This window comes from Tuber melanosporum (assembly GCF_000151645.1).
Source record: "Tuber melanosporum whole genome shotgun sequence assembly, scaffold_25, strain Mel28".
Classification (NCBI taxonomy): domain Eukaryota; kingdom Fungi; phylum Ascomycota; class Pezizomycetes; order Pezizales; family Tuberaceae; genus Tuber; species Tuber melanosporum.
Genome location: NW_003298919.1, coordinates 952,769 through 971,377, shown reverse-complemented (window position 1 = coordinate 971,377; position 18,609 = coordinate 952,769). Strand labels below are relative to the sequence as shown.

The 18,609-nt window shown below is 43.0% G+C and overlaps 3 protein-coding genes; 1 reads left to right on the top strand and 2 right to left on the bottom strand.

Annotated features, from left to right (window-relative positions):
- Positions 1 to 2,640: 2,640 nt before the first annotated feature.
- GSTUM_00006319001 (uncharacterized protein) lies at positions 2,641 to 4,299 on the top strand (the record flags this gene model as incomplete). XM_002838477.2 has 1 exon in its annotated part: positions 2,641 to 4,299. Exon 1 carries the CDS (start codon positions 3,823 to 3,825, stop codon positions 4,297 to 4,299), a length of 477 nt encoding a protein of 158 aa, XP_002838523.1. The 5' UTR covers positions 2,641 to 3,822.
- Positions 4,300 to 4,602: 303 nt separating this feature from the next.
- Positions 4,603 to 5,751, bottom strand: GSTUM_00006318001 (uncharacterized protein; the record flags this gene model as incomplete). XM_002838476.2 has 3 exons in its annotated part: positions 4,603 to 5,232; positions 5,297 to 5,408; positions 5,456 to 5,751. 3 exons carry the CDS (start codon positions 5,749 to 5,751, stop codon positions 5,038 to 5,040), a joined length of 603 nt encoding a protein of 200 aa, XP_002838522.1. The 3' UTR covers positions 4,603 to 5,037.
- Positions 5,752 to 6,616: 865 nt separating this feature from the next.
- Positions 6,617 to 8,680, bottom strand: GSTUM_00006317001 (uncharacterized protein). XM_002838475.2 has 3 exons: positions 8,451 to 8,680; positions 7,055 to 8,379; positions 6,617 to 7,008 (listed from the first exon to the last, which is right to left on the bottom strand). Exons 1-3 carry the CDS (start codon positions 8,620 to 8,622, stop codon positions 6,814 to 6,816), a joined length of 1,692 nt encoding a protein of 563 aa, XP_002838521.1. The 5' UTR covers positions 8,623 to 8,680; the 3' UTR covers positions 6,617 to 6,813.
- Between the last annotated feature and the right edge of the window lie 9,929 nt (positions 8,681 to 18,609).

The window sequence follows — 18,609 nt, the reverse complement described above, 5'->3', positions numbered from 1 at the left end:
ACTGTACTTTTCGTTATGCTGTCTGTATTAGATTATTGATCGATTGTCAGACTCATTTGGGAATTCTGAATGGGCTTATGAGGTGATCACTTTCTGCATGATATTATGATACTGGTACTCGAGCATCTCTTCTATCTTTTTTGGCTGGTCTGCCTTCCAATTCCAATCCCCCGGGTTTTTCTTCCCCTGAGCCATACTCGAGTGCCGCACACTGTAACTGTCATACAATACTAACTGCACCCGGAGAGTAACCCTGGGGAGCCCTCCGCTCTGTAACCCTCTGCTACCAGATCGCTTCCCCCGAGGAGTATCATAGGAGAAGAAACAAAGAGTGACGTATCATACAAGAGAAAATCCATCACCATCACCATCACCATCAATCATCACCATCAATCATCACAACCATCACCATCGTCATCATCATTATCATCACCGCCACCATCATCGCCAAGAAAATATCCTCAGCCCCCCCACGAGGAGGGACCCTTAAGAAAGAGAAAGCCTTCACCCTTACAGGCACCGTACCGTACGTACTCGAACCGTACCGTACATTACTTGCCATACAGTAGTGCTATCATATAGGCAAATCGCTGCCCCCTTCTCTCTATCTCATCTATTCCCATCCAATCGCCTCCTTCCAAATTCACTCTTGACCTGTCCATCCCCTTCCAACCTTATCGACAGGGCTGCGATCATATTTCCTTGGAGACGCACAGCATGCTCGAGTACCAGACTAATCTAATGCAGCTCAAATCACGAGAGCAAGTACCCATCCAATCAATCTTTTTAAAGAGCAAACAGAGGGAAGGGAAGGGTTTTCAGGTATCTACCATGCTCGAGTGCAGAGCAAAACCTTCCCTTTTCTCCCTCTTTTTTTCTTTGCCCGTTCCCTTGGCGCGAAAGAAGAGGGGGAGCCAGCAAACAGGAGCCCTTCGGTTCGGATACTCCCCCCGAGATCTTTTTTTCTCTTTCTCTTCTCTTATTTGGTTGGGAACTTTTTTTTTTTCACTTTCCCTTTGAAACGATGTCACGAGTTATTCCACTTTCCTCCTCTTTCCTCATTTACCCACAACTTAATCCTTGAAATCTGCGTCAGAAAAAATAAATAAATACCGTACAGGGTGAATACAAGTAATGACTTCTGCGATAACACCTACCTACCGAGAAGAGAGCAATTGCCGTGAGGAAATTTGGCCTCCCGAAGACACAGTTCCAATCGTCCCAAAGGAGCAACGCTGGAATATTTATCCCAAAAGATGACGAAAGTTTTATTCCAAGGAGTTATCTGCAGCCCATCGCCCCCGGTACGACTAGAAATTGAAACTTTTTGCCGCAAGACCGCTGTCGGCTTTCATTTTCAGCCGATCCGGGTCACGTTTTCGTGTGCGGCACTCCCCGTGAATAGGCGAGGTCGCAGAAACGAATGCGAGGAGAAAACCTGCCGTCGCTCTCACCCGAAAAGCCCTATGCTCCCTGTTCAAAATGGTCCTTGGCAAACGATAACCCTCAAAAACCAACAACTGCAAGCTTCCAGGAATATGATTCATGAGCAGTGTCATACCGGTACGTTCAGTCCTCCTTGGTTGTCACAAAAAACTAAGACCTACGGTAATGGTTTCAAAGAAGGACGATCCCCCATGCTGAAGCAGCTTGCTGCTTCTCGGAGAAATTCCCTCAAGAAGACGGACCCGGTCGTATCAGGTTATCCCGTCCCTGCAATCGGGTGTGCTTCCTGAAAAGAAAGGGCAAAAGGCTGGGCAAAAGGACAAGTGACAGATTCAAACGCTGATCCCTTTCAGAAACGGGCCGTGATCGGTAGGTTCAAGATGCAATTCGGCCTCCGTTCCATGAGAGCATAATCTCCGAGACCTTCAAACCCCACCGAGACCCACCGGTTAAATTCAAACGTACTTGTACTCATACGATAAGACAGTTACAAGAGTTCGATTAACAGTGACAATGAGGCCCGACACCGATACATACAGGGATGAAGTGCCTGTCAGTGTCAGTCACTTCTCGATGCGGTCCAACGGCCCTCTTTCCCGGGCTAAAAAGATTAACTTATCGATATCAGATATCATCGATTTCGAAAAGGCCGACAGTGTTGGAATTTCTCGATTTCTTTTTTTCATCCCATTTTCTTACCGTACGGTACACTTTGAACGCAATTTCCCACAACCCACTCTCCTCCTCTCAGCTATGAACCTTACCTCTCTCTCAGTTGGGGGAACAGTCGGAACCCCCTGCGGTATCCGTCGAGATAAATTTTTTTTTTTTTTTTTTTGAGAAAGTTGAACTGACAAACTAACGACCATATCGATAAAATAAAGAACGTCCTCGCAAGCTTCCACTGAATCCTGCCTTAAAAACTTAACATCATCTCCGTGATTCTAATATGGCAATTTGAAATCTTGATGTTTCCAAATTGGTATAACTCCGGCATCTCCGTTCTCCAGTACCGGGTTCAGACGCTGGACGCGCGTCGGGGGTTGTTTGGATGATCATGCGGGCTCACTCGGTTTGGGACCCACAGCTTCTCTGTTGGGAGTTGGACTAGGGGGATAAGAGTAGTCAACTTATGGCCTGTAAGTTCTATTATATCATACACAAGACAAGAAACAATTTCCCCGAAAGTTGCACGAAGTGGCTACGGTGAGGCCATTTAGCGTGAACCCGGGGAGATTCACATGGGAGTGGAATGGGATAGATGAAGGAAGGGGATATATTCGCACTTTGGGGGCCGTGGTCACGGGGGAACGCAATCCCGTTAGACTGCGGAGGAGTGGATCCGGGTGAGGCTTCATCAGCGGGTCGTACTTGCACCGCGCAGGTACAGTGCTAATACTCGTACATGTTGTGTGGGGCGACGGGAGCTATGATAGTGACTGGAAAAAAGAAGATGGAAATTCTCGCGGTGCAGTATTTCCCTGCGAAGCGAGCCCCCGGCGTAGCGAGCGCCTACCGTACCATTTATTGGCTCGCCTTTCATGGGTTGTGCGGTTTTAGACCGTAGCTTAGAGCATTTTGTGAGCCAGTTCTCCTTATGCCGGGTGCTCGCTGTGTAGGGAAGCATCGTATCACCGGGTTGAGAATTGGTTATTGATGAGGTTGGTTTTACCCGAGTATGTTGGCTACCGGCAGTTGAATTTTTGGTTGAAAGGCGGGGAGAATTCGCGACTACTCGTACTTAGTACAGTACTAGTATAGTGTGGATGTCGCGAAGGTGTTACAGATTGATTACAGTGCCGCACTTTACCTCCCGATTATTATTTTTGTTTTGCATTTGGGCCACTCTTTGAACATGGTAGTCCGTGCAAGGCGGGCAGGTCAGTTATGGATCGTTGCGGTTATTATTTGGATTTGTCGACGGTCCAGATCGAATGTTGCGGGGTACTTCTCAACGTTCTGGACTCGGAATGGTGGTTTTCTTTTCTTCTTTTCTATTATGGGTAAGGTACCGTAGGCGCGCCCTTGCATCAGGTCTCACCCGCCGAACGGATGTCCTTTTTGGGGGGAGCGATGGTGCATCGGGCCCGTTGCCAATGATCCCAAAGATTCGATAAGCCTCTCTAGCCTTGGGCTAACCTTTATCTAGTATCATAGTAGGCTTTCTTTTTGGATCACGAATTATGATGATGATGGAGTTTAGAGCCAAGCATTGCTAGTGTTCACTTCTGAACAATATTCTCAGAAGCCAGAATCCAATCGCACTCTTGACATCACCGATGATGTGCTATAAAAAAAATATAGCCCCCACCTCGCGTGTGGATTGTCTGGTATGCATTCCTTCTCTTCTCACACGGAAAAAAGGCGTCCTCCGATATGATTTATATTTTTCTTTGCGCTCTTTTAACGGCGTGTCCGCTCCCTATCTTATCTGCGCCTGTTCACCAGATCCCACTGGGACAGAGCTCGGTTGGTGAAATTTCGAACAAGTTCTTCGAAGAGCTGGAGGGTCTCGCGGGGATTGTCGAAATATGCTCACATGATTCTGCCAAATTGCGCCGAGATGCCCTGTTGAAAAACCTGGATGTGGTTCATCAATGGGACAATGCGGATACCCAAGGATATGTAGCAGTTGACAATAATCATAGGAATATCTATGTTGTATTTGATGGAGATTATGGATATGTCGACGCTCTTGTTGACTTGGCGTTTCCTCTACCATTTGAGGTCGCTGGTGTGTATGGAAGCGGGGGATTGATTCATGGTGGGTTCCAAAAGGGGTGGGAGGCCGTTGGAGGAACCGTTCTTGATAGAGCCAACTTGTTGCGGAGAAATTATGGGCAACGTAAGTAGTTTCTGTGGGGTATTTACAGGCACTGCTTACAGTTTGGGCGAGGATAGATGAATTGAATATTGTTGGCCGTGGGGCTGGGGGTTCCGTTGCTTCTTTAGCAGCTCTGAACTTTGCCATGCAAGGATGGGAGCCAAAGTTGACGACATTTGGGCAGCCAAGATTTGGGGATGCTGAGTTCATGGAGTTCTTTGATGAAGTACATTTGCTTCGCCCCCTCGTGCTATCAGCGAGTGATAAAAGATGCAGGGAGGTTTCTAACTTGAACGCAGCACGTCCCCCCACCAAGATACCATCGGGTGACACATATTTCAGATCCGGTTCCTATCCTAGAATTCCTAGAGCTAAGTCTCGTTCATACAAATGTCCTTTCCACACATCCCTAATTCCCTATCCTCGAACTAACAACCTCCCAGGGAGAATATCTTGTTCATAAGCTCCTCCCACCATACCTCCCATCGGATATCCGCTTCTGCACATTCGACAGCGAAGACCCAATCTGTTCTGCCCACATGCGCACCTCCCCTTTTGACCTCCCATTCACCCAGGGTCTATACCTAACCTCTAAAACCGCCGCCCCAGCCGGTGTGGACATATCCCTTGACTTGTCCATCGAATTCATCGAATCAGACATCGAATTTTTTCTTCTCCCGCAAGAACTCGACTTTGACCTTTCCCTAGACTTCGAGCCACTCCCGACCGTCCCCACCTCATCTCCATTTATACCCCTCCTAAATCCTTCACCACCAAACCCCAACCTCCACAGGCGCAGCTTGGGCAAAGCCTTGGAATACTTCCACCTCCCCAAACACCAACTCGAGGCTTCCCTCGCTGAGGCCAAGGCGGCCGCAGCGTGCGGAGCTTCTCTGGCTCAAGACCCGGGTGATCCCAGTTGTGTACCAAGCGATCGCGAAAACCTTGGCGACGGGGAGGATCTAATTTCCCAAGCGTCATCAGTCATAATCTATAACGGTAGACCTGTAGAAGTGGATGGCAAACCGGCACTTTTGCGTCGCGGCCCGCTAAGTTATAAAGGCCACATTGGCCATTGCAGGAAGGAAGGTCCAGGGTTAGGTTCCATCCTGGAGAGCACTGCCCCCGCACACCCCGCCTCCGAGGCGAGAGTGCGGGAAGAAATCGTCGAGGTGAGCGAGAAACCCTTCGAAGACGAAGTGGTAAGTGTGCAGGGGGAACAGAACTTTCGAGTCTACAACGGCATTCCTATGCGCAGAGGTGTGGATACTCGCTACGCTGACGGTGTCGGCGGGGAGGTTGGGAGGGCGAGGCCAGCTCCTGTGGAGGTCGAAGAGGAGAATGTGGAGGTGGTGGGGGTGCAGGGTGAGGCGGGGGGATTTCTGGAGAGGAGGGGGATCACATATGGATGGGGGGAATGGGAACCGTGTATGCAGTATCTTGAAGGGCTCAGTGGTCCCGCGATCATAAGCGTTGCGCATGAGGATGATTTGGATAGCGGGGCTTGGGCCGGGGAGGCCCCGAACGAGATTGCCAAGGCCAGGTTCTGGTGGGAATGTGATCCCCGGTCTGCAGAGGGGGAAGCCGGGGTTGTGTGGAGGGGGGATGCTGACAGGAGGTATAGAGAGGCGGGGCGGGGGGGCTGACCAAGATAGTCATATGAGCCCTTTATTTGTTCCCTTGCCGCATGCCACTCTGCATGAAGTGGAGAGGAGCAGGAGCGGAGGGAAGGCGAGTGTCAGAGTCATTTGATCTCACTCGGCAACCTGTATTTCTACCTGTGTTAATTTTGTAAATATTTTACGCCTGTATGATGCAATCTAGAACGTACTGTACATATTTAGGGTCGGTATACTCGAGTACAGTATCATGGGGGGGGTCACAATATCGGTCTAAGATATACCGACATTGCAGTTCCGGTGGTCATCACCCACCCCTTCGTCCGTATTCAGGACCTCACGCTCACCTGGATAGGGCGATAGTATCCCTACTGGAGGAAGGGATCGATAAACTCCCCGGGGCCATGGACTCCATTGATTACCGTAGGTCATTGTTGAGTGGCCGAGACCATGCCTTTATGAACCGAGTTTTTTCTTTGAGATCGGAGGACAAGCAAGATACGCGCTAGAACGTCGTGAAATTCGGGATACGCTCTTAGTCTCTTCCGGTACCGCTGAAGTGATAAAAACCCGCAAGGCACCCCACACAGAGGGGGCTATTACGCAGAGCTTGTGCAGCATTTCCCGCCTTCATCGGTGTATAATGACTAACTTTACTCCGGCAGTGTTGCACCGCCGGACTAACACCCCACACGATCACGGTTACACACTCAGACGGGCGGAATGAAGAACCGTGTATCATATATCATTACCAATATAATAATAGCCCAATGCTTTGAAAGGGAGGAAGAAGCAGGGGTCTCCCGCACCAATCGGTCAATCCCGTAATCCTTCCACGGTGAGTGAGGATGACGCACAGGTATCGTAGCATTAAAATCTTGCCCTCCCCAATGCCTCCTTATTCTACCGATTAAGGCTATTAAACTACAACTTCGCCTTAACCTTCCCTCGTGCCCCCAAGGCCTCGTCCAGAACCAACCTAGCAACATTCATCCCCATGAGACTGCTCGTCTCCATAGTGCTGATAAAGCTCTCTATGCCAGCAGTGTAGTACATTCCCTCAGCAAGTTTGATGTCTTCGAAGGTGACGCGTGGGTATAAGTAGGGGTATGCGTTCCACTATTCCTACCATTAGTTTTCACTATCCCTGCTCACCCCGCCCAACAAAAAAAAAAGAGGGGGAAGGAAGGAAGGTACGTGCCAAATGTCTAAGAACCCACGTCACATCCGCTTCGTCCTCGCTCTCGCCCTCAATGCCAAGGATTTTCCTAATCCTGTCCTGGCCAAATACCTCTGGCGAGAACACTTTATATACGAACTCTTCCCCGTGCTCTTCGGTGAAGATTTGTTGCAGGGTGGAAATGCTAAAGAACCCTACATTGCCAACGGCGCTAGCCCCTTCTCCGCGAGTGAATGTTTCGCTCGATTGTTCGGTCGCGTTTAGGGTTGTCAGGACTGTTTCTGGGACTGTGGAGGCTGGGTCTAGGTTGAAGTACTTGGGATCGAGGGGGCGGCGGGAGGTGAAGAGTGTGACGTGCAGGGCTACATAGGGGATTTCGTCGGGGGTCTTGTGCAGGGTGCTTGGTGGGTGGGTGAGATCTAGGTATTGGTATGGGGAGGCGATTATTACGACGTCAAAGTCTTGGTTCGCGACTGGTTGCCGGTCTCCGTGCTCTTGGGAGGTTATCGTCCAGATTTTTTTATCCTCTTTGGTGGATTTTTCCGTGATGCCGGTAACGGAGGTATTCAAGTGAAAGAGAGCACCACTGCTCTTCACCATCCCCTCAAAGATTTGCCAATTCCCGCCTTCGACGCTGACGGCACCTTCCGCCGCCATGCAGACCATAGTCTCAAGACCGTGTATCAATCCTAGATTCTGGCCGTAGTTCACTCTAGTACTACTCTGCATCAACTCCGTCACAAACTTCCCGTTCCCAACGCCCTTCGCCATAAGGAACTGCTCTCCCGTCACGCCCGTGGCTTCCAACAAGCCCGTACTCTCCGCTGCCTCACCCAATGACGAAAATGGGAATAGGGGTTCCCGATACATGTTGAGAAATTTCCCCACAACCTCATCCGTCAGGCGGTTTGCCCTGATGGGCGCGAAGGGGCCGTACTGGTACAGCAGTTTCGCGAGTGACCACCACTTGCCCACTTTCCCCTCGGCATATGGCTGCACGAAGACCATTTCCTCGCCATTGAATACGCCTATCGAATCTTGGACCGTTTTGGGGCGAGTGCTGGAGGTGGAGGAGACGGTTAGGCCGAACTCTTTCGCCGCATTTACGAGGTTCTCGTTCACGGAGACGAATATCGAGGCGCCAAGTTCTATTGGGTAACCAGGGTTCCCGTGGGGATTCACGGTTGTGCTACGCCCGCCGATGTAGGCGTTTCGTTCGTAGATTGTTATATTTATAGGGGGTGTATTGGTTGTGTTTGCGTGGAAACGGCGGAGGTAGTAAGCCGCTGAGGAACCTGCTGAACCCGCACCTGTTTTTTTTTCGTGTCTCAATTAGCTTGGGAATTACAGTTGATGGGGAGGAGGAAAAGGGGATAAGCACCGATGATTGCCACACGCTTCACTCCGTCATTATCGTGAGTATTATGGTGGTCCCGAAGTGGTTGCTGGCCCTCGTGATTGTGGAGGTGGGTGAGACCGGGGTGGTGTGCTGATACGGGCAGCGTCATTGATAGAGCTGCCAGAGCGAGGAAGATGCTCTTTGCAATAGCCATGGTTTTCTCGTCGTAGTTCTCGTCTAAGAAGCTTTACTTTCTGCAGTATAGAGGGAAGAGAAGTGGGAAAGCACGGCAAGGAGCTTACCCGCAGGATATAGTATTCGGTTACCCTCCTATTTTGGTGTGTCTGGCTCGTATATGGTCAGGATGCTGAGAATGATAGGTGAACGGGAAACCAACACCTCCCTAGGAGGAGATAAGTTACCGTATTACGGTACCCGTATGACAGCATACTACTGTACTTGTATACCAGTATCTGACCTGCGTGGAAAGGCTGACTCACCCGAGGGAGAGAAGCGGTGATTCTAGCTACCATATCATTCTCGGCACCCTACATCAAGTATCATACGGGTGGTCTATTCCTGCAGAGTTACGGTAGTTATTGGTGCCAATTCCAACTCGGGGGGGGGGTCCCACAACCAAAGATCTGGAATCTCTCCAATCCCCCCCCTCACCAACCAACCAGGTTTATGATATCGCAGGTTCATATGCTTGAGTTTCCCTCTATTGCTGTGGCTATATGTGATCGATATCCAATCACTACAACAATTCTGAGAGAATAATCGCAGGGTGGAGGAGATTTCTTTACTGTCAGACAAGTGAGGAGAGTACTCGAGTACTGTACTTGTACTCTGGATGGAAATCAATACGGCAGTAGTATCTGTGACATACAGCGAGGATTTGGCCAGTGAACCAGATCCCGATTCACCGTTAGATTCTGATTGCCAGAAACGCTGATAAGTTATTCGTGGAGTTTTTACCCGAAACATGGTACGGTACCGGTAAATTACTTGTTGTGCTTGTAACTTACCAAATCACGAACATTTCCGTATTCAACACATGACCCCCCCCCCTACAAATAAAAATAAAATAAAAAGTGGAGAAAGCGTCCACCCGTATCGCTCCTCCTCTTCTTCACCGGACGAGCAACGCAGATTAGATGGAATAGGCTATGATCGTCGCGGGGCGGTGACGAAAGGAGGAGAGAGACAGAGAGAAAATCTGGATAACTAATTTGTACTCGAGTATAGAGTCGCCCCCTGGCTATAGTGAACCTGGATAAAGTGAATCCTTGGCTATAATGAACGGCAGGAGTAGGAAAAATTGGATTCCACTTGGTTTTGTTTGATATAGTGAACAAAAGCCCTATAGTGTAGTGAACGGGAAATAGGGAATGAACAGGAGTAGTAAAAAAGAAGTTACATACAAATGATTTTAGCTATAAGGAACAAAAAATAAGAGAAAATTTTTTTGTCCTATCCTTTCCAACTGCCTTCGGAGATTAAGGTTGAATAATCAAAAAACAGTTTATATTCCACCTTGAGCATCTTAAGTCTGTATCACTTAGGTTTCCACTCTAGTCCGGATTAGATCAGGGAATAAATTACTACAGGCAGAGTAGCTCGTCCCCGATCCCTGACTTCGTAGGCCAGGACGAGTTATCCATCAAGTGAGTATGATGCCTCAAATGGATTCTGTACCCAGTGTTAAGAAGAGAAGAAAAGCGAAGAAGCTGAGAGGGAGGTGAGGGGGTAGGAGTTGAAGTATGTATAGGGCCTGTAGAGACTGGGGCTAGAACTAGAGCTAGCTGAAGACATCTGAGTGCTGACAGGAAAGATAACTCTGAGGAAGCTTGGAATTCCTCTCTTGGTCCTTGTTTAGGTTAATTTGAAGCCAAGTTGTAAGTTTTCGCTATTTCTTCTTTGATTTTTCGTAGTGGTGAAAGCCTTACTGTGTTTTCTGAAGTTGCTGAACAGTGCCTGTGATTGAAAGTGCCTGAAGGTTATTTGTAAAATCTCTACTGGAAGGCATTCCAAGAGATTGGTGATTTTCATAATATAAGTATTTGCTAGAATGATAGAGATGGTTTCAGGAGGTATAATTTCAGTAGTATCTTGATCAGAGTCCTAGTTTATGTCACAAACCAGATTGTGACAAGGCAGATTGGAGGAAAAGAATAAGGTTTTCACATGACTCGTACTAGTGAGTTATATGTGTTTATTGTTATACAATAACTCACAGTAATGAGTTATATGATGTTATGACTTTTGCATATGACTCATACTTATGAGTCATGAGTCTCATGTATGTGATGTACTTACGCATATGACTTACTTTAAGGCTTGGGATTGATTTAGAGATTGTAACCGGTATGGGTACTTGGTTAAGGAATTTGTTTTATATTTTGTTTTAAGTATCATTTGATACTTGGTTTTGTTTTATGTTTTATTTTTAACATTATTTTGATACTTAAATTGTTTTACCAAAGTGTATTACTTGATACCTTTGATTAGTTTCGTTCATGCTAAACATGAGCAGATTTGTATATTTAAGACTGCCTAATTTTACAATGAAAAAGGCAGACTTTGAAAGACAGTATTTTAATATACTTGGTTGAACAGTTACTCTTTAGTTTTCCTAGTACACCTTTGAAGCCTTCTTTAGTTTGCAGCTCTTGCCTCCTCTCTGGTAGAGCAGGCCATTTGTCCACTATTGTATCTTCTCCTAAAATATAATTAGCACCTTGCGAACATATTACAGGTATGTTGTGCAGTTGACTTATACGAGTCAGCTAAGGATCTCACATGACTCACACTTATAAGTCATAGAATATGATGATATAAAGATATAAGTCATATAGGGTTAAGGTTGGATGAGGTGTCTGTATAAATAGGTGGGTCTGGGGTCCTCCTGTGCAGACTGCTCATGCAACTACTTAGGCCCTGTTCGTTTGGAATGGTTACCTTCCGTTTTACCATACAAATAACTGTTCCCTTCTGTTCCCCTTCATTTCCAAAATTTTCGAATAGAACTGGATTTGGTAAAACTCTTTCATTCCAAAACAGCTGTTACACAATAGTCACCTTGCCATTTGGTAACACCTATAATACTATAGTTGCTTTGTAGAAATGCTACATGAAAACTGTTATTAAATTGTAGGAAAAATTATCATTAAATAAATTAATTTCTGTTAGAATATGTAGCTTAAATATTTTTGATACTGATTAATATTCATGTCTATCTAATGGAAACTACCAATACTATTTCAATAATGAATAATGCAATTATTCAAAGACAGATTCAAATCACTATCAGTATTGCACTTTATGCTCATTTATTTTTTTCAAACCAGTTAGTATATATGTCTATCCGCTTAGGTCATCAATATAGAATGAAATTCTTTATACACATCCCTGTAGTGTACTTGAACCTATCTGAATGCCTATTATGACTTTACTAGATCTTGGTGACCGGGTCATGGAATGTGGACTCCTTTAGGCAATATGTTATGTCTCTATTAAGAAGTAGTTTATGATGTTTTTATTGGTAGTTAGCCATGGAAGGAAAAATAGAAAGACCCAGGAGGTGTTTCAATGTATTGGAGATACAGTCTCACAATAAGTGGATCTCATATATTGAAAATGATGAATTTCGATATATAACATGCTAATAATTAATTAGACACTTTTATTGTATTTTACAGGCTCTACTACCATTGTATGAGATCTTTGTTCACCCATCAGCCAATAATATCCCAACCCAAATTTGCAAAAACTGGGTAAAGATGTCTTATTTTAAGAATGTTTGAGGTACAATCAATGGCACATATGTGTTGGCTCATGTTCCAAGAGAATATCAGTTTATATATTAGAACTGGAAGAGTGCTATCACTCAAAATGTACTTGCCAGATATAGTCTGGAGATATACATATTTTATATTAGTCTTAGATGAAAAGATTTAGCAAAGATGCTCGTATGCTTGAAAATATGGAGCTTAACGGATTTCTCAGAGCTGAAAATGCTGTGCACCTTACAGATGCTGGATATGGTCTTAAGAAAGGTTCTCTTATGTCTAGTCGAACAGTACAGTACAATCTTTGAAAACAAGCTCATGTTCTCATTTGTCTACAAAGCAAAGAAGAACTGTTCAACCTCCGCCATGCTCAATTCAGAAATGTTATTGAATAAATCTTTGGAGTTCTACGCTGCCAATTTCTTATACTTGATACTGTTCCAAAGTACAGCCTTGAAGTTTATGCAAAACTATTCAAGTTTTATATACTCTGCACAACTTTATTAGCTATTGTACAAATGATGAATAAGATGAGTTTTTTAAGGTAATTGATATTAATCAGAAAGATAATGACTTGAATAAAGATCATGAGTCGGACTTGATTGATAATGTTGAGCAAATATCAGGTAGTAGTCATTTACAGGAAATGAAGGAGATAGCAGAAGAAAGAGACAGACTGGCTACTCAGATGTATATTGACTATGTAGACTATCAGAACAAACACAGAGATAGCTAGCTAGTAGAATACAAGTATCAAGCTTGACAGCTTTCAATTTGACCTCTAAGTCATATTTTCTCGTCTTGTCTTCCATCTAGAGCTACAAAAATCTCTGCCTTAATAGAATTTTCAAAAATTATATACCTAGTAAGGATATCCCCCCCATTGACCAGCCAGTCTTTCCTTTGTAATTTTCATAAGGTTTTGTAACCGCCTGTTCAATAATAGATGTAGAAGTTGGAAGAGCTATAGGAATTGCAATTATCTTCTCGACGATATTTATAAGGTAGGCTGAGGGAGTGTTTAGATGTTGATAAATACAGCCTAATAGTATCAATGGGTTGATATCGTCAATCTTCCACTTCTTGACTGGATTGGTGTTCTCAGTAGCTTCAGTATGATCAGAATCAACATGGTCATCTTTGTGGATGGTTTATTCAATAATGATGGGCTGTTGTTGACTAAATCTAGCTCTAGGATAGATCGCCCCATGTCATGCTGCCTGAATTCCTTCTAATATCTCTTCTAATTCTGTAATATTCTCCACTGGCTTATTTCAAAACTAGTGAATGGCTGGTTGTTTTTAGATCTTGGTATCTCAAACATCATCTGGTACTGTCACTGTACCTATTACTGAGTCAAATCTGAATTCACTCATTTCTTTCAATCTTGTTCAATTCTTCCATTTCCTTTTCAAGCTTTCCAATTTTCTTTAACATTTTTCTCTGGTGAGCTGTACTCCATATCCAGGCACTGTATAAGCAGTTTCTGTAATCTCATTCCATACTTCTATTTTGAAACTGTTATCAGACCATTTTTCTGCATCAGATTGCTTGAATAATCTCATGTAATAAAACTGTTATCATTTTTAGGGACTAGTCGATAGGTCAGGTATGTGGCTTTCATTGCTTTAATTTCTTTTAGCTGAAAGATGAAGGAACTGTAGTATTATCAGAAATAATAATAAGATTATCAGGATTCGAGTTATTTATTTCTGTTAGCAACAAGAATAAATTTATCATTCTTGAACAAGCAGCTTGCCTTAATTAATTACTAGAATCAAGCCCAGACAGTAAAAAGAATAATATAGCTTCCTGGAGGAATGCTGGTGATAAATTGTTGAAAGATATTGCCAGAATGGTACAGAGATGATGTGTGGAAGGCTTTCCGAGTCTCAGGATAAATTCTGCAAGCTTGGCCAAGTAGAGGACTAGTGGTGAATCCCAGGGGTGGGTGCTGGAGTGGTGGGTTATGAATATGAATTCTCAATTCAGAAGGTTGTGGGTAAAGGAAATGGAAAGGAAAGAGTTTTCTTTAAAAGTGCTACAAAAGTTTATTCAAGTAATAAGGCTTCTACGTTAATAAGAAAACTTTTATAGGGCAATACTGTGTTTGTTTTGTTGCCATGAAAAGTTTTCATAGCAACGAATGGCTGACTTTTTCCACAGATTGCATTGTTTCTCAATTGAAAAGTTAATCATTCTTCCGTTCTAACCAAACAGGACCTTAAGTTCTTTCCAATATTACAAGTTGAACCTATACTCTTATCTCTACAAACATCTCCTACGACACTACATAAGAAATAGTCTCACTTATCAAACTAAGACAAGACTAAGAAGATATTGATAGTTGTTATCAGAAGTAGTAATGAAGACAAAGAGTCTCAGAGCTATCGGAGTATCAAAGAGGTAAGGTTGTTACCTGTTAAAAAACTAACATATATGGAGTAGAATCGTTACAGTCTACTGCATGATACTTTTCTGATTCTAAGTAGTCAACAATATTGGTAAGAAAAATATCTGCTGGTTAAGCGTCCTCATCTCCAACCTCCTCATCGTAATGAAGAAACTAGTCAGCTAGTGTATTGACCAGTTCCGAGTTACAGCTTATATCAAGTAGGGAGAGTATGTAATGCTGAGTTGCTGTACTGATATGACTTATATACATATCATAAGAGGAGTATAAATTATGATCCAATGATTCTACTAAGCTAACTTTCTGCCAACAGTGAAACATAACACTGAAAAGCAACTCATCCCAGACTTCTGCGACCTTGTAGCTTGCTTGTAAAATATTTAATTTAGGTATCACTTTACTATACTTTTCAAAGTAATCAACTATGTACTGAATAAACTAGTGCCAGTAGCCAGCTTTAAGTGATCAAATAATACCTGCATCAAGTGGTTGCAACTATGCTGTGGTATTTAGTGGAAGGTATATCAATTTGATATGATTCAGTACTGGAGAAGAAGATCCCTTACTGTCTATAGAAGAACTTTCAGGAGGTGAGTAGGTGGGTACATTATCAGTAATGAAAGCTATTCTGCGACCTTGAATCTTCATACTGTCATTCAAATTTCATAAATATTTATACTAAAGCCCTGAGAGCATCCAGGTCATATGGTTATATCAATATGTCAAAGGCAAGTTTATTGAATTTATGCAGGCTTTTCGAAAAGCAATTAGATTTTTGGATTTATTGACTAATATTGCTCGACGCTTATCCGATCTATCAGCATTGACAGTTACAAAGACTGTAACATGAGTCTTGTTTATTATTTAGCTATGAACAACTTTGTCTTTTTGAGTAATAATTGTATCAGGTTTCATATTATATCTAAGGCAAATAGTATTAATTTAATAATTTCTAATAGGAAAGGTATTACCTACTGTAATACTAGTTCATTACAATTATAAATATCATAAATTACAAAGTCTTTGAGTATCTTTTTAATACTCTCATACATGGATGGAATCCTAAAGGCCTCTGGGTCATCAATAATTGAATCTCCTTGTATTTTTAATCGTCCCAAACTATTTCCATTTTTTAATAATTCTAGCCTTCCTTTCGAAAACTCAAAGCCTGAGTAATCTTCCTACTTGCTATCACTTAAAGCTGATAACTGTTCCATAAATTGCTTTGTCACTGCTAGAATATCATCATTGATTTTTATTACTCTAGCCACCTGAGCTCTGTAGATCTACTCAACAACATGACATTCAAGTACTAGAAAGTGTTGTTGGTGTACCTTCTTTTTCCAATTATCTGTTGCATTGATATTAATATTTAGGTATTTACTACTATTTTTCAGAATCATTAACAGCGTTGACTTCGAAAGTAGCAATCCAGTACTTAGATCTGTATTGATAATTTTATGATAATACTATTAGATATTCTTCTACTTGGTATGGGTTAAGTTGAGTAAATATAAGGAAATAATCTCGCAAACCTTTCTAGCTTCATCCGCTCATATTCCTTTGACTCAATCTGCTTCTTATAAATCTCATATTACTCTAGTACTGTCAATACACATCTTCCTATATTCTGGACAACTCTGAGTTGTATAACTATTTAGTCAATTCAGTCAGTGACAGCCATAACAGGTAGCAACATTAAAGGACAAGGAGAAACTGACTGTAAAGGGATAGATACTGAAGTGCCGGATCCCCTGCTTTCCTGACTTGCATATAATATAATGCTGCTTGAATTCTACTATTTCTATTATGCTGGCTATTACCCCACTCTCACCATTTTGTCCTGACTGGTACTCCTCACTCTTAAGGCTCTCTTGGTCATTCTTGCTATACTGAACAACTAGCTATAGTGAACACTAGGGGCTCTGTTTTTGTCTTTCAGTATCCCTTTATCGGTTGAGACACTGGGGAGATGTCACGAATGTAGCTTGGCGAGGAAAAGGTTTTCACGTAATACAAGGTTATGAGTCACAGGTATGTTATTGTTTCACACATATGACTCATTCGAGTCATATGATTTGTTATGTGTGGGATTTGTGATGCTTTCGCACATGGCTCAAATATGAGTTATGGGATGTACGCCTGATGAATATGCCTTGTGAGTGTGCCTTGCGGGTATGCCTTGCGTATATGATTTATGTTTCACACATGACCTCGTTATGAGGTCATGGGTTTCACGCATATGACTCAGTCGAGTCATATGACTTATTTATTGTGTTATGATTGGTTTATGAGTTTTTGTACATGATCTTGCTATGAGGTCATGGGTTTTGAGTATGTGACCACTTTGGTCACATAACTAGTTTATTATGATTTGGTTTCGCACATGTGACCATTTTGGGTCACATGACTATGGGCGGGAAGAATACTATATAAGGAGGCCGATGTGGCCAAAGAGGATAGGTTCTTTACGCTTTGTTCTAAGTACTTTTCTTGCTTATTACTTTAACAAATATGAAGTACCTTTATGATCTTTATCTTTATTGCAACAATATCATTACGCCAAGGAGAGCTCTTCACGCAGAAGAGTTAGAGAAAACTTATGATAGGCATTTCTGATAGAAGACAAAGGTCTTGTACTATCGGTAACGTAGGTAGAGGGCCTAGTGCTATTATAAGATGAAAAAAGAAGGAGAAGAAGAAGAGAAGTATCGTTCCCCGTCGCTAAGAACTAACTATCCGAGGAGAGATTATTACAGGAGATCTCTCTCAAGTATTAGTCTAAGCGAGTTAACCAAATATGAGTAAGTGATCATGTGATATAAAACTACATCTCACTGGAATGAACTTTAAACTAAGTCTTCGCAAACTTCTTATCTCATGGGACCTCCTAGATAGTATCAATTATGTCAGCCAAACGAGTCCGCAAACTACTTTCTTTATGTGATTTAAACATTTCTCAGTCAGCCAAATGGGTAAAGAGTAGTGTGACCAAGCAAATACTGCAGGATACGGTAGCCTGTAGGCTGTTGAGTGAAGCCAAACACACAACAGAGTCCAGAGTACCTGAAGAAACCAGCTTGACATTGTTTGCTCTTTTCAGCTTGTTATGGGATGAGAGTATAATTTAGTAGCTTATTTGGGCAACGAATACATATGCGAGATGGAAAGGTACTACAAAGCAGCAATGGCTGTATCCAATCACAGTTGCAAAGTTTCACACATTTTTAGGAATCATGATTTTGATAGGAATTATGTGGTTAGTGTTAGGCGGAGACAACTTGATAGACTTCAAGATTATCTAAGCTAATCAAAATTCGTTTTGTAGACAGAGATTGTCTAGGAAGGCTCGGACTTGGCTCGTTTCATTTATAACTACTAGGAGCGAAGTAAAGTAAGTAAAGTAGGGTAGAATCGTAAAAACAATATTATATTGTTAAGGTCTCTTCTCCGTTGCTTGATGATGTCTAAAGCTTGGAAGGCACTTCGATATTTATATTCCACGTCTGAGTGTTCGCAGACTACATCTATTTATCATACAACTATGTACTTTAATCGTAATTCGCAATGTTGAGTTTTCTTCCAAGGTGTGAATACCTGTGGACCTGAAAACTATCACACCCTCTTCGGTAATTATAATATTTCTTCTTAGGAAACGTACTGTCCCCAATAGTAATATCCCGATTAGCAGAGTCTTTATACTTATAGCCTAGTTCTTAAGTCGAACTGAGTTGGCTCCAATTGTCTTCGCCATTGATAAAATGATCAGTCTTATCCACGGCTATATCTGCAAAGGTGGTCGTCATTTCAACTATCGTAGGTCATTTGATTCCAACTCTTTGTAACTCCATACCCAACCGATAGATTATCTTGGGATGACTTCCTATTCACTCGCAGGAAGCCACTCCACTAGACTGGTAATTAATCCCTCGGTCGGCAACCTTTGGTTGCTCTCTGGGTAGTAGGTTTTGCCAACAGCAGAATTTCTATGGTAGGG